Here is a 16,631-nt window from a genome sequence, read left to right on the forward strand (position 1 = left end):
TTTTAATGTTTATTCATTTTTGAGAGACAGAGCATGAACGGGGGAGGGGCAGAGAGAGAGGGAGACACAGAATCGGAAACAGGCTCCAGGCTCCGAGCCATCAGCCCAGAGCCTGACGCGGGGCTCGAACTCACGGACTGCGAGATCGTGACCTGGCTGAAGTCGGACGCTTAACCGACTGCGCCACCCAGGCGCCCCAAAAATCTTTTCATTTTGAACTAATTATGGATTCACAGAAAGGTGTAAAGAAATATAGGGGGAAGTTGGGGCACCTGAGTGGCTCAGTTGGTTAAGCATGTAACTTCGGCTCAGGTCATGATCTCCCGGTTTGAGTTCGAGCGCCGCATCAGGCTCAGAACCTGGAGCCTGCTTCAGATTCTGTGTCGCCCTCTCTCTCTGCCCCTCCCCCACTCATGCTCTCTCTGTCTCTCAAAAATGAATAAACGTTAAAAAAATTTAAAGAAATATAGGGAGAAGTTTCATGTATCCTTCACCCTACCTCCCCAATGTTAACATCTTATATAACCATAGCACATTGTCGAAACCAGGAAATTGACATTCGTACAAGCTTACTTAGATTTTACCAATCATACGTAGACTCATTTGTGTGTGTGTGTATGTGTGTGTGTGTGTGCGCGCGCGTGTGCGTGTGCATGCATGTAGTTTTATGTAAGTTAATCACATATGCAGCTTAACAGTTCCATGTCATTTTTAAAAACACGCTATTAGGCTACAAACTGCTCTATTTCTTTTTTTTTTTTTTTTTAACGTTTATTTATTTTTGGGACAGAGAGAGACAGAGCATGAACGGGGGAGGGGCAGAGAAAGAGGGAGACACAGAATGGGAAGCAGGCTCCAGGCTCTGAGCCATCAGCCCAGAGCCCGACGCGGGGCTCGAACTCACGGACCGCAAGATCGTGACCTGAGCTGAAGTCGGACGCTTAACCGACTGAGCCACCCAGGTGCCCCCAAACTGCTCTATTTCTATTTTACTCCTATCTTCTCTACCAAAGAAAAAAAATCTTCAAGTTAAAAAAAAGTAAAATAAAAATTGTAGTGAACTTGAAACCCAAGATAGGTTGTAGTTCTAAGAGTATACCACCATTTAGAAATAAATCAGATCTCCCATCACAGACAAATTATATACAGCCTTGGATATGAAAAAGATTTTGCAGATATTATCACAGAAACACACTTCTACTTTCTAAGAAAACACAAATGAGGAAAAGTTGCAGAGGAACAGAGACAGATTTTGTCCCTAGTTTCATCAAATGCTACTGATCCTGGTAAGGACAGGATCACTGAGAGAGAGAAATCCGTAGCAAAACTTAAGACAGGGTTATCAACGGGCGCCTGAGTGGCTCAGTCAGTTAACTATCTGACTTTGGCTCAGGTCATGATCTCACAGTTCCTGGGTTCAAGCCCCACATCGGGCTCTCTGCTGTCAGCACAGCGCTTGCATCTGATCTTCTGTCTCCCTCTCTGCCTCTCCCCTCGCCCCCCCCCCCACATGCACCCTCTCTCTCTCTCAAAAAAAAATAAACATTAAAAAAAATGGGGGGGGAGAGAGAGCTATCAAACTGGTGCCTGTAAGAATGCAGAAAACTGTCACATCTAGGAGTTAGGCTCACCAACAAATCAGGTCTGATTTCAAGATGAGTTCCAAGCTGGTTTCCAGACATTCTGTGATAGTTATTAGCCCAAGGTATCGAGAACATCTCAGAAGATAAGTTGCAGAAATAAATGGGGTGAAAAAGAAAACAAAGCAGATTTACTAGTGGTTAAACAGTGGCCAAGAAAGTTGATTTAATGAACTGATGTCAACTCAGAGGCTGCCTTTATCAACAGATCACTGGACTCTGCCCTTGGTTAGAATAAAATCTAGATTTTCATCAACAACTTGAAAGAGACACAAACGGCAGCTGGCACAAAGCAGAAGGATGATTTGTTAACCAACGAGGGAAATGAGGTTCCAAATGGCCTCAGTGGGCTGAGTCAATGGCTTATATTTTTGTAAGGATAAATGGTAGGCTGAAATTCCAAAAATAATATATACACAAGAAATAGGAGAGCTCTGGGGCACCTAGGTGCCTCAGTTGGTTAGGCATCTGACTCTTAAAAAAAATTTTTTTTTAAATGTTTTATTTATTTTTAAGACAGAGAGAGACAGAACATGAGTGGGGATGGGGCAGAGAGAGAGGGAGACACAGAATCTGAAGCAGGCTCCAGGCTCTGAGCTGTCAGCACAGAGCCCGACGCGGGGCTCGAACTCACAAACTGTGAGATCATGACCTGGGCCAAAGTCGGACGCTCAACGGACTGAGCCACCCGGGCGCCCTGAGGCATCTGACTCTTGATTTCCATTCAGATCATGATCTCACAGTTCCTGAGTTCAAGCGCCGCATCAGGCTCTGTGCTGGCAGCCTGGAGCCTGCTTGGGATTCTCTCTCTCTGTCTCTCTCAAAATAAATAAATAAACATTAAAAAAAAAAAAAAAAAGAACCAGGAGAGCTTTGACTTTGGAGTAACTGATGAGATAAAAGACCTAAGGATTTCAGTTAACCTCAAACTATTAGCCTTCATCAAAAAAGTCATGCAAACTGCATTACCAAGAATATTGTGTCCAAAACACATTACTGCGGCCTCCCCTGAACTTATGCGTGTCTTTTCAAAACAACACCGGGGCACCTGGGTGGCTCAGTTGGTTAAGCATCTGACTTCGGCTCAGGTCATGATCTCACCGTTCATGAGTTCGAGCTCCGCATCAGGCTCTGTGCTGACATCACGGAGCATGGAGCCCACTTAGAGGTCTGTGTCTCCCTCTCTCTTCGCCCCTCCCCTGCTCATGCTCTGTTTCTCTCTTTCTCTCAAAAATAAAATAAATATTCAAAACAACACCAACATCACTAAACTCTCTCAGAAAACAGAGATGGTAGGGATACTTCCTAACTAGTTTTATGAGGTCAACAATACCCTGATACCAGAATCTGACACTACAAAAACAAAATTACAGCCCATTTCCCTCATAAGCATTTTTGTACAATAAGGAATTTAGCTTTTGTCCCTTATAATTTCCTGAGTGACAGGAGTGGCTTTGTTACACTAATGAGGTGACTCACAATTGGCCCCTACAGAAACTGGTCAAGAGAATGACCAGCCATGTGATAAGAGGGTTGAGGAGTCTGGAGATTGTGTTCAATCACATGACCAATGGTTTAGGCTTTCTTTCTTTCTTTCTTTTTTTTTTTTAAATGTTTGTTTATTTTTGAGAGAGAGAGAGAGAGAGACAGAGGGCAAGCAGGGGAGGGGTAGGGAGAGAGGGAGACAAAGAATCTGGAGCAGGCTGCAGGCTCTGAGCTGTCAGCACAGAGACCAATGCGGGGCTCGAACCCACAAACCATGAAATCATGACCTGAGCTGAAGTCGGATGTTCAACCAACTGAGCCACCCAAGTGCCCCCACATGGCCAGCGATCTAATCAGAAGTGCCTATGTAAGGAAACCTCCACAAAAAAAATCTGCTCCCCAAAGCTTAGTAGAGTGGCCTTTTCCTGGATCTGCCAGGAGGGTGAAACACCCTAATTCAAAGAGGAGAGGGCACAGAAGCTCTGCATTGAGGACCCTCCTAGATATCACCCAAGGCGTATGTCTTGTAACAAAACTGTAATCATTAAGTATTGTAAATATTTCCTGAGTTCTTATGATCATATGATAAAAAAATACAATTTTTGGCAAAGTGAGAATAGAAAGAAACATCTTCAACCTAGTGAAAGGCATTGTCCCAAACCCACAGTTTATTTCATACTTGGTGACTGGGACAGACACATCCACTCTCCCCACTTTTATTCGGCATTGTGCTGGAGTCTTGGCCACTAAAATAAGGAAAGGGACAGAGATAAAAAGACAAGGATTGGACAGATAGACGTAAAACTGTCTCTACTTGCAGGTGACATGTCTACATAGAAAATCCAAGGAATCTACAAAACAACAACAATAAAGCCCTCTTAGAATTAATACATCAATGTCACAAGGTTGTAGGATGTAAGATCCACATACGTAAATCCATTTATTTTCTATATACTAATAGTAAACAATTGGGAAATGGAATCAAATGTGCTACTTACCAACACCAGCAACATAAAATATTTAAGAATCCTTTTAACAAGTGACCTATAAGACCTCTACATCAAAAACTATAAAAAAAATTCCTGAGAGAAATTAAAGGAGACCTAAATAAATGGACAGTGTGTGTTCTGGGATCAGAAGTCTCCATATTATTAAGATGTGATCTCTCCCTAAATTGATCTAGAAATTCAGTACAATTGCAGAAGTGCCTGGTTGGCTCAGTTGGTTAAGCATCTGACTCTTGATTTTGGCTCAGGTCATGATCTCATGGTCGTGACATCGAGCCCCGCTATGCTGGGTGTGAAGACTGCTTAAGATTCTTTCTCTCCCTCTTCCCCCTAAGCCCCCGCTCCACGCGCATGCACTCTCCCTCTCTCAAAAAAAAAAAAAAAACAATTAAAAAAAAAATACAGTTGCGGGGTGCCTGGGTGGCTCGGTTAAGCGTCCGACTTCAGCTCAGGTCATGATCTCGCAATCTGTGACTTCAAGCCCCGCGTCGGGCTCTGTGCTGACAGCTCAGAGCCTGGAGCCTGCTTCGGATTCTGTGTCTCCCTCTCTCCATCCCTCCCCTACTCACACTGTCTGTCTTTCAAAAACGAATAAACGTTAAAAAAAAAAATTGCAAACAAAATCACAACAGACTCTTGCAAAACCGTCAAGCTGATTCTAAGATTTATATGAAAATAGGCAAAAGACCTGAAGTGACACTTCACCTAAAGGATACGTGACTGGTCTATAAGCACAAGAAAAAAATGAAATTTTTTAGGGAAATGAAATGCAAATTAAAAATTTACCATTTCACATCCACTAGGGTGTCTAAAATGAAAAAACTAACCATAGCAAATGTTGGCAAGGATGTAGATAGGGCATCTGGAATGCTCATCCACTGTTGCTAGGAATAGAACTTGGTGTAACTTCAGAACACAGTTTGGTGGTTTCTTTAAAAGTTAAACATATACCTAGTATTCGATCCAGCAATTCTTCTCCCAGGTATTATCCGAAACAAAATAAAAACGCATGTCTCCCAAAAAACTTGCACACAAATATCTGTAGCTGCTTTATCATAGCCAACTCCTGTAAACATCCCAAACGTTCACCACACAGACAAACAAAATGTAGCATATCCATACCATAACAGTGCTATTAGCAGTGAGCACAAAGTACTCCTACAACAACACGGATGAATCCCAAAAATGTCACATTGAGGGAAAGAAGCCTGAGACAAAATATACACTTCGCGACTCCATTTATTTAATGTTCAAGAACTAGCAAAACAGGGGCGCCGGACTGGGTGGCTCAGTTGGTTAAGTAATCCGACTCTTGATTTCGGCTCAGGTCATGATTTCCTAGTTCGCGAGATCAAGTCCCGTGTTGGGCTCTATGCTGACAGCGAGGAGCCTGCTTGGGATTCTCTCTCTCTCCCTCTCCCCGGCTAGCTAGCGTGCACTCTCTCAAAACAAGTAAATAAACATTAAAAAAAAAAAAAAAGAACTAGCAAAAGTAATCCGTGATGACAGATATCAGTACACCATTGTCTATGAGAGGTGGGGACTGATGGGAAGGGAGCCTGAGGGGCATTCTGAGGTGATGACAATGTTCTATGCCTTGATTGAAGGGGTGGTTACATGCGTGTCTACATTTACCAAAACTCACTGAGTTGTGCATTTAAATTCTACACAACTTAACGGTATGTCAGTTTCACCTCAATAAAAACAAATGTCTTTACAGCTACCATCCTAGAAGGGGTGGGGTGTATTTTCCAAATTGACTTTGAAACTAAAAAGTAGCTTGATTATCAGCTTCTTGGGGAGACTCAAAAATAATTCAGATGGAGGAAGAGAAAACCATAATATTCCTCGTGGAGTCAGGAGTTAGGAAAATGATCCAGAGATAAAACCGAGGGGCTGGCATTCATTTGCTGGTCTATTCTTGCCATGAATATTCAGTGAGTGCTTCTATGAGTCAGGCACTGCCTTGGGACAGACAAAGTCCTTGTCCTTGCTGAGCATATACTCTCTGAGAAGACAGACAAGGAAGCTACAGAAATAAATAGGGTGATTATAGACTGTGGCGAGTGCAACACATGACTGGGAGTCCATAAAGAGGTGGGAAGGTCCGAAAATAGTTGAATGACCAGGAAAGGCTTCCCAGAAGAAGTAACATTTGAGTTGTGTCATGGGGCAGAGGGCAGAGGGCAGAACAGTGCAGGCAGACAGAAGAAAGGATGCAAAGGTCCTGAGGCAGGAAGGAGGGCAATGTGTCTGAGGAAATGACAGACAATCAGGATGACCGGTGCTTAATAAGCAGGGAGGAGAAGGTGCGTCGGGGTGGGTTGGAGAGTCGGGCGGAGGCCAGAGCTCACAGGGCCGATGGGCAGGGACAGGAATGAGTCTGAGTGAGAGTCTAAGATGACAGGGAGCCACTGAGGAGGATGGATTGGAGTGGGGACAGGGCTGGAAGCGAAGAGACCAGTTAGGGAGCTACTTACTGCACTGGTAGGGTGCTGGCAGCAGTGTGGAGCAGGGAAGGAGAGAAAACAGATTCGGGATGCACCGTAGAAGCAGAATGGACAGAACTTGCTGATGCATTTGGCATGAAGAATGAGAAAGAGGAAGGCTGGGCCAATGGTGATACCATTTACTAAGATGGGGAATTCTGGGGCAAAGTGAGTGTGGAGAGGAGCTGGAACAGGAGTTTCATTTTAAGATACTTATGTACCAGCAAGTGAAAATGCCAAGGAGGCACTTGGATACATGAGCCTGGACCTCAGAAGAGAGGGCTGGGCCAGGACACAAAGCCCAAGGCCACCGTTGCACAGATAGTATTGAAGCCAAGGACAGAGAGGAACTCTCCCAGGGTGGCGGGACTGTCTCAGAGTGAAAAGAAGTGGGTCCAGGGATGCGCCTGTCAAGGGCAGAGGAGAAGCAGTGGGGTGGGAAGGAAGCCAGGAAGACTGTTGCCAGAGGTTCACCCCTGTGTTCTCAGAACCTAGAACAGCCCCTGGGATACAGCACTCCCTGGCAAAATGGTCGCTGAATGCATGAAGAAAGGAAGGATTTGGGGGTGGTGCCCTTGCTAGATGTTGCTGAAAAGATGCCATGAGAGAAGCCAGAGAGGAGTCCACCGGCTTTCGTAGCACGGGAAACAGCAAGGGCATTGACTTCAAGAGCCTTGTCAGGGAGGTGACGGGAACGAAGCCGAGATACTTCCATTCGGATGGGAATCAAGATGACCACCGTCAGCGCGGCCACAGTCCACAATGACTCAGTCATCTCACAGCAGTGCCGCGTGACCAGTGGGGTTCCCTGCTGTCAAACCTCACATCAGGGGTCTTCGCGTCAAGTGGTTTCCTGAAGTGCATGGCCTGCCAGGCCAGCCAAGCGCCAGCTGTAATGGGAGGTATGAGCAAGACTCCCGCTGCCCGGGGTCAGGGACTCCGGCCACTTCGCTAACTTAAACCACAGACACCCTTCAGGGCATTCACCCACTTCCCAGCCCTGGCCTGTGAATTCTCACTCCCGGGGTTTCTTTTCCACGTACCCTCACCTCAGCTGCCACACCTGTGTTTCATTCTCTTCTATCCGCTGCTAGTGCAAGGCAATGGTCACCAAACTTGTGATCCCTCTCACTATTAGAAAGGAAGCAATAAATAAGTCACACGACTCGGACTTACCAGGCACAGTTAGAACAGAAGGGGATTTTTCTGGCTGTTCATTAACACGGCTGCTGTTCTGAACCCAGAAAATGTTGACGGGCTCAGGAGGGCCCACGGCCTGACAGGTGAGGTTGAAGGCTGTGTTTCTTGTGACATTCATGCTCTCAGGCTGTCTAGTAAAGTGAGGAAGTCCTAGGGAGAAAGAGTTCAGTGAAAGAATGTTTCAGATCTTCAAGCAAAGGCAGAGCCCCAAGGGGAATGGAGACTGTTCTAGAACTTGGCAATAGATTTCTTTATATACCACCTCTGGTCTGAAATGGCTAGTTTGCACCTTCTGAAAGTTGGCTGAGAAAGAATAGAAGCTAATTCTTACCCAACTAGCTCCAGCTGGCTTTCTAGGACACTTTCTCAAAGGGGTTATGATGGTGATTCAGAACTGGTTTTACCAGAAGGGAGGCCTGGCGGTGTTGAAATCAGGCATTATTCCAACTCCTGGGACAGGCTGGCACGTTTTTCAGTGTTTCTTACCAAATTACACATGGAGTGAAAACAAAGCCACGTAATAGGTCCACCTGTTTTTGAGGACAATCCACTGCGTGTGTCCCTTTAAGATGAATGATAATGAATTTAAACATCTGCACACTTGCACAGGGCTTATACAGGGCTGGCCATTTTTCAAAGTGCATTCTAATGATAACAGTGCAGACACAGTTACATACTTCCACTCCTAAGATCTTTGACTGTGATTCAGAATCGAGGCCATAAGGACGGGAACTTTAGAAATACCTCAGAGAAAGCCAGTGACTACGTACTTGGAGCATATGCTAAAAAATTAACAAGTCAAGTTAACTGTCCTCAGGCACTTAAACCATGTTCTTTGAGGATTGGGGACTCACAGATCTGGTCCCAGAAGGAATGATGTGGGAGTGGCATAATGGGCTTCTTTATTCCTATTTCAAAGTTTTGCAAGACTCCATTTGGACCTAATGTGATCCTGCCCTGGGCATTTTGTTGGGATTCTGACAAGTTAAATGTCCTCTCAACATTTTCCCAACATTTACAGCAAGTGTAGGAACACTACCATCCTCCACACCCCCACTTTCCCCTAGGGCTGGTGCTGACATAACCCTGAGGAGGCATTAGCTGTCCAGCCTGGGATGGGCCTAGAGCAGAACGCTAACACAGACTCCTCTGAGGGGCCTCCCCACCTCAGGCCTCCTGCAGCATTAGTGGGTATGAGGTTTAGGTTTGCAAAAGGATGGGTAGCAGAGGAGGCTTTCCTTGTGGGACAGTTCTGGTTGAACTTCCCTGAAAAGCCAACCACTTGTTTTTTCTAAAGCCTGTGGTAAGGCGGGTCAGGAGAAAGTAGAAAAGAAAGGTGTTTGGGTGCTTCTGCTGGCAGGGGTATCTCAGAAAGCCAAGATGCAAGGGCCCTGGAGGCAGCCCGTGGGCTGGTGAGGAATGACAGCTTGTGGTGAGAATAGAGGTGCTTCCTCCTTGAAGGCTTCCTCGACAGGCACCGCCATTGCAGAACCAGGCATGCGCCCCAAGACCCGGGGCCTTGGGACCTGGGCTCACCTAGCCATCAGCTCACATCCCCTACTGCAGTTCAAGTTCCTTGAGGGCAGAGACCGCCTTCTTCTAGTCGACGTCTCATTCGGACCCACACTGAGCCCGTCTTATGTCACATCATGGAACTGCACTGAACCATCTACCTGACAAATCCTAGGGCCCAAAATGAGTCCCAGATTGAGCTGCTGACCCAGTTCAGGAAAACCACTCACCCTCCTGGCTTCACCATCCACATGTACCGATGTTGAATAATAGGCCAATCATCCCTAGACCAGGCGAAGGGTACCTGGTGCCAGCACTGAGAACCGGATAATGGAATGCATACCGCTTCCAGAAAAGTCTCCAGGCTTCTAAACTGTAAATAACCTGAGGACAAAGGAGTCCATAATCTGTTTTTTATCTCAGCCCTATTGCTCAGGATAGAGCTAAAACTTTGAGAATTGAATTCACGCCATTTATTTATTATTACCTAAAGTCTAAAAAGAGGATCACCTTATAAAATGTCAGTGCTTATGAATTTGCAAAGTTTGATTACAGAGTTATAAATGAGCATGCTAAACTCTAGAGTTTTATATGCAAAGCGATAAATACAGGTCACTCTGTAGCCTCTGGACTTACCCTGCACCTCGATGTAGATGGGGTCAGACACAATCTCTTCGTTGTTTATTTTCATCTTACAGGTATATGAACCATTGTCTGAACGCTGCACACTGGTTATGCTTCAAAGAAAACACATAGAGATATTTACACTGAATACCCTTTGAGTTTCTGCTATAGGAACAGAACATTCTTCAACCTGTTTATCATATGCTCTGAGTGTTAATCTTCTGTGTCAACGTGGCTAGGTCATGGCATCTAGACATTTGGCCAAATATTACTCTAGATGTTTCTGTGAAAGTATTTTTCAGATGTGGTTAACATTTAAATTTTTTTTTTTTTACATTTATTTATTTTTGAGAGATAGAGAGAGACAGAGAACAAGTGGGGGAGGGGTGGAGAGAATGAGACACAGAATCCAAAGCAGACTCCAAGCTCCGAGCTGTCAGCACACAGCCCGACGCAGAGCTCGAACTCACAAACTGCGAGATCATGACCTGAGCCGAAGTCGGACGCCCAACTGACTGAGCCACCCAGGCGCCCATATGTGGTTAACATTTAAATCAGTAGACTCTGAGTAAAGATTACCCTTCACAACACGGGTGGGCCTCATCCAGCCAGCTGAGAGCCATACTTATGAGCAAAGACTGAGGTCCTCCAAGGAAGAGGGAATTCTGCCTCTAAACTGCTTTCGGACTCAAGACTATAATATCAACTCTTCCCTCGGACTCCAGCTGATGCCCTGCCTGTTTCAGATTTGCCAGCACCCACAATCACATTAGCCAATTCCTTAAAATAACTTTCTCTCGTTCCTTCTTTGGTTCTGTTTTTTCTGAAGAAACATGACTAACACATATGCTGTCCCTCCTCTTGCCTTCTATGGAAGGCTCTGTACCACGGTTCTCTATGTTGGGGTATTGCCCCATCAAGGCATTTTGCTGCAAATTTGTAGGGTTGTTTTTTTTTTTTTAATTTTTTTAATTGTTTTTTTTTTAATTTTTTATTTTTGAGACAGAGAGAGAGCATGAACAGGGGAGGGTCAGAGAAAGAGGGAGACACAGAATCCGAAACAGGCTCCAGGCTCTGAGCTGTCAGCACAGAGCCCGATGTGGGGCTCGAACCCACGGACCGCGAGATCATGACCTGAGCCGAAGTCGGACACTTAACCAACTGAGCCACCCAGGCGCCCCTGTAGGGCTGCTTTATGTGGGCACAATAACTAGGAGGCACCATGATTTTTAGGGGCTAGGGGCAACTGTTCCATAACCCAAATGACTTTCTGAGACTAGAACCCAATTCCATTTATAGACACACAAAGAATTTGTCTGGTCTTAATATCCACCTAATTCCCAGGACTGCAATTATCTGAAAATGGGTGCTGCCATCCCTTTGTCCTGTTTGGAACTTGGCCATGACTCAGATCACGGACAGCACCTCCCTATTTGCGGCTGCCACGTGCGTGAGGGGCGTGCCACGGTGCAAGTCCCTGTGTATTCTATGATCTCTCCTGGAGTGGTCATGCCAGGCATCTACATGTTCACATTCGTATTATTTTATTATAGATCACCTTTCTTTCGTTTTCCTTATACTATAGTTTGAACACTACATGTTGTAAAGTATCTGCTATAAACAGGTGGCCTTAGCTCTAAGAGCTTCAGAATCCTGCTTTCCACCCTTCAGACATGTTTACACACAAGCAGTTAGGCAAAACCTGCCCTTAGCTGGGTGTGGGAAGGGGTGAGGGCATAAGGAACTCTTTGAAATGCCCTCAAATGCTCTCAAAGGGGGGGGACACCTTCACTGACCCAAAGGCACGGATTTCTTCTACTGCGCTCATCAGACAGAGCAAAGGCTGTGGCTAGAGAAAGAAAGTAAAAGAAGAAAACTGTGGAGGGGTCCATCTTCCTTTCTAGTAGCTTGTTCCCTGATACAACTTATTTATCCCAAAGCAAAATAAGACCCATCCCTCAACCCATCAAGGCCTGAAGCTTAATGCTTAAAAGAGACCAGGAAGCTGGCAAGGTCAGAGGGGACGCCATCTTGGCCCACAGGTGGCAGCCGCCAGGATATACAAACAGCACAGCGGCATCAGGAGCCAATTTGCCATGGCAAGGCCCCTTGGACTTGAGGTTGAACACACGGTTTTGAACACACGGTTTTCAGAACAAACATAGAACATTTTAAATTACAACTTCTCCCCAGTGATACCATGTTGCAGTTCCCTTTTAGCTTCTGATAAAGAGTAAGTAAAATACACATCAAGAATGGTGTCAATCAGGGGCCCCTGGGTGGCTCAGTTGGTACTTCGGTTCAGATAATGATCTCGCGGTCCGTGAGTTCGAGCCCCGCATCGGGCTCTGTGCTGATAGCTCAGAGCCTGGAGCCTGCTTCCGATTCTGTGTCTCCCTCACTCTCTGCCCCTCCTTGCTCGCGCTCTGTCTCTCTCTGTCTCAAAAATAAATAAACATTAAAAAAAAAAAAAAAAGAATGGTGTCAATCAGAATGAGGAGAACCAGAGCTGCTTGGGTTAATATTACCTCCTTACTGTTCCCAAGGCCCAATAATGTGACTATCGTCTGTCACCTGCCCTTTCTGATGTGCCAATCTGAGCAGTGCCCCACTGACTCAGAATACTTTGCCTTCCCCTTTCCCCTCACTCCTGTTCGGGAGTGATATAATTTTGGAACTGCACCTGATGAACGGAAGTTGGACTTGGGGAGGACTCAGGATTTCAAAGAAAGGCCAGATCTCTCCATGCTTTAGGGCAGGACTGAAGGTCATAATGTCTAGAGGTCACTGGGAGAACATGGAAAGAGACTTCACAGGACAAATATCTCCAAATAAGGGGTTAGCTGACCCTCCTCTAATAAATCTCCCTGGATGTCATGGTGGCAGGAAGAAAGAGGGAGAGAAGCAGGTGTCTAGAATGGTGCCCGGACCAGCATGAGTATCAGCCAGGGGCCGAATGGTGCACCTGCTTCTAGGAGCTCTTGAAGATTCTGCATGGCTGAGCAGTCTAGTTTTCTTTGCAGTTCAAAAACAAACCAACAAACAAAAAAATAAAACAAAACAAACCAAAAAACAAGGTCATGGCTACCAAAGAGGGGGTCCTTTCCACATATTTCACAGGTTCATTTTAGAAGAGGAGTCATTGTCTTGAGGCCAGGCCCAGGAGCTGGACTGATGATAAGATCTGATAGGCTGAGGACAGCTGTGCCTCTGAAGACCTGGCTCTGGCTCAGGGTCCAGAAGCCCAGTGTTGCAGCAGCCTTGTCACATGACTTAGGTAGTCAGGAGCCAGAATGCAAGTGAGGGCCACAGAGGGATGCAGGGCAAGGCCGAGGAAGGCAGCCCAAGGATGCAAAGTACCCCTGTGTGCGTTGGGGGGGGGGGGGACGGACGACTGAGAAACTATCGGGTGGAAGTAATAGTTTAGCAGCACAGCTTGGACTTCAGAAATCAGACGCAAAGGGCATGAAAAGTCTAGGAGCATCTTAAGCCAACCAGCAAGGAAGGAAAATTCAACCAGGAGGAGAAAAGGAGAGCTCAAAGGAAACATGATCAAAACTTTGTCTTTAGTCATTCATATCAGGAAGAGGTCAGCAATCGCCTGGGGAGATGGGTTACGTGCCTGCATTAATTAGCGGTTACGTGCCTGCATTAATTAGCAAGTCCAGACCCAGATTTTCCACAAATAATTCTACATGTTGCTTCCTAGACATGCAAGTAAAGGCTGCCATGCTGAGAGCAGGGTGGGGGGTGACGTGGAGAAGAGTTGCTGTCCCCAACTTCTCCCCTTTCCTAAAGGAAACAGCAGGTGCAGTCTCTAGAGGCTCCCCAGTGAAGGCTCTGAGCTCAGAATAGCAATCTAGGCATTCCAACAACTGAGTAAGAGGAGTTCCAGAAAGAACACAGGAAGGAAAGCATAATTCAAGAAAATGCCCCAGGGCTGGATTCTAGGTCTTTCTTAACCAGGCCTGTAGGTGGGCAGCACAGTGGAAGAGAAAAGACCCACCAAGACCACCCATCTCTCATCAGGAGGTGTCACAACTCCAAGATAAAGTGGAGGTCCAGAAGCTTCCAGAGAGAAGTAAAGTGAGTCATTCACAAATGAATCAGAACCCCACCACACTTCTCAAGAACACATCTGGGGGCAAAAAGGAAATATATCAATGACTTCCAAATGACAACAGGAAATTATTCTTTTTGAGTTCTGTATCCAGACAAGCTACCTCAATGTGAGGATAGAAAACACAATAGCATTTTCAGACATGCAAGGTCCATGCTGGTGGAGGATGGGCTCTGTGCCAAAGCGAAGGAGTAAAAGCCAAGAGGCGGGGTTGGGGGCGGTGCGGAACCTGGGCTCCAGGAGGAAATAGGAGAAACAAGGGCCCCCAAAGATGACAGAGCTGCACCCCAGACCTGGGGAGCAACCTGCCCAGACTGGAGCAGGAGAAGGACAGGACAGGCATCTCCTAGGAAAAGATCAGGCCTGGTAATCGCATCACTTTGAGAGGAGATGTATGTAGAGTTTAGGGACAAATGAGAGTGACACTTAGAAAATTGAGCAAACTAACAAGCAAGGAAACTATTAAACTGAGGACAATCAAAGAGCTGTGAAGAAGTAAGATGTAACCACAGCCTACTGTATGACTCAGCTGAAAACAGCATTTACATAGCCACAAAAAACGTGAAGTCCTGGGTACCGATTTAACCAGAGTTGTAACGTTCTATTAGATGAACTCCAGGGTAGGCGCGCGCGCGCACACGCGCGCACACACATACACACACACATACACACACACACACACACACACACACACACACACACACACGAGTCATAAGGATTGAGTACCTACAAAAGATACCCAAGAAGTGGATAAGCACAGCTCCTCGTTGGGGAAGGGCTGGAGGCTGGAGCAGAAGAGAGGATTTTTGAACAGTTGGAGAATTTTGCCACGTGTATGCACTGCTTTAAAAAAGGTATAAAAATTGTGTCAGATTCTGGTCAAATACAAACATCTGAACCGGGGAAAACCAAAGCCACCATACAGACTCAGCCACCGCGTCTAGACAGGAACCACCTGGACAGAGCCCCAGGGCTCTTTGCATCTGCAAAAGCCCATCACACCAGGGTGGCCTCAGCTGGGTGAGTCCCAGTACGTCCTGTAAGGACACAGAGCCTCCTTGTTTCTCAGACCTATCACATGTAGACTGGCCTGCTCAGACATGGCTCTGAAGTAGCAGCTACATTCTAGATGCTTCTTAAAAGAAAAACAAGGGGCGCCTGGGTGGCTCAGTCGGTTGAGCGGCCGACTTCGGCTCAGGTCATGATCTCACAGTCCGTGAGTTCGAGCCCCGCGTCGGGCTCTGTGCTGACAGCTCAGAGCCTGGAGCCTGTTTCAGATTCTGTGTCTCCCTCTCTCTCTGACCCTCCCCTGCTCATGCTCTGTCTCTCTCTGTCTCAAAAATAAATAAACGTTAAAAAAAATTAAAAAAAAAAAAAAAGAAATACAAAAAAGAACAAATGGGGTACAGTTCCACTTACATGAGGTACGTAGAGTAGTCAAAGTCACGGGGAAAGAAAGTAGAATAGAGGTCACCAAGGACTGGGGGAAAAGGGAATGAGGGGTTAGTGTTTAATGGGCATGGAGCTTCCCTCTGGGGGGCTGAGAAAGTTCTGAAGATGGATGGTGGTGATGGGTGCCACACCAAAGTGAATGTACTTAAATGCCACTGAATTGTATACTCGGAAAGGGTTAAAATGGTACATTTTATCCTATGTATATTTCACCATGATAAAAATATTAAAAATGAAAAAACAGTTGTAGAGAAATACAAGTTTTAGAAAACTATAAAATCCTTCCAGCTCTAGCTACAGAGAACTAAGCTAGAATTGAATTCCCAGTGGGGAATCCCTAGACTACACAAAAAACGTCAAAATACTTTTCCTTTGCCACAAATTACCCCAATAACTGAATGTGCAGGGCCGGCTGGCCTACAGGAACACTGGCTTTTGTTTCTGCTTGAGAGTTTGGTCCCCCCAGTCTTCTGGTCTGATGGCTGGTGCCTCCCTGGAATGCTTTACCTGACCCGGGAGTGTTTCTACCCAAGCCAGAGAGCTCCTTATACCTTATGCCCGAGTTTAGAGCAAACTGTATCCCAAAAAGTACCCCCTCCTTTAGAGACTCCAGGGAAAGGTCCCGGCTACACAGCATCCCGGGATCTGCACAAATGGATGAGCTACAGTTTCAAGCTGATATCAAGTGCAAATGAGGCAAGATACCAGTCGGAGAGCCGAGGTGGCTTGGCTTAAGCCTGGTGGCTTAAGCCCCACAAAGGAGAATTGCTACAAGCCCTGGAGAGATAGAGCCTGAGGTGTGCACCATCCAGGACTAGGTCAGGAATATGGGGTCCGGGGAGGGCAGGGGCGCAATTTTCAGTGTTAATCACCAAGCCATCAATTAGGAATACCCCAACCTGCTGGCGGACACAGAGTGTTCCCTACACCTACAATAGACGTCCAAGTGAAAGAAGAAAACATGTGAATTATTAGCAAAGAATTGTTTTTGCATAATAATGAATAATGGGGCATATACAAGGGAAAAAATAACTGATCAGTTATTTTTTCCCTTGTATATGCCCCATTATTCATTATTATGCAAAAACAATTTTTAAGGTTT

The 16,631-nt window shown here is 45.9% G+C and overlaps 1 protein-coding gene across 1 annotated transcript in view; it reads right to left on the minus strand.

Moving 5' to 3' along the window:
* Positions 1-16,631, minus strand: part of MERTK (MER proto-oncogene, tyrosine kinase) — a 116,195-nt gene that overhangs the window by 67,240 nt on the left and 32,324 nt on the right. The window contains exons 3-4 of the mRNA XM_049652149.1: positions 9,970-10,070; positions 7,798-7,971 (exon numbers count right to left, since the gene is read on the minus strand). Coding sequence (XP_049508106.1) covers positions 7,798-7,971; positions 9,970-10,070 — 275 coding nt within the window. The remainder of the gene's footprint in view (positions 1-7,797; positions 7,972-9,969; positions 10,071-16,631) is intronic.

Source organism: Panthera uncia, assembly GCF_023721935.1.
Source record: "Panthera uncia isolate 11264 chromosome A3 unlocalized genomic scaffold, Puncia_PCG_1.0 HiC_scaffold_12, whole genome shotgun sequence".
Taxonomy (NCBI): domain Eukaryota; kingdom Metazoa; phylum Chordata; class Mammalia; order Carnivora; family Felidae; genus Panthera; species Panthera uncia.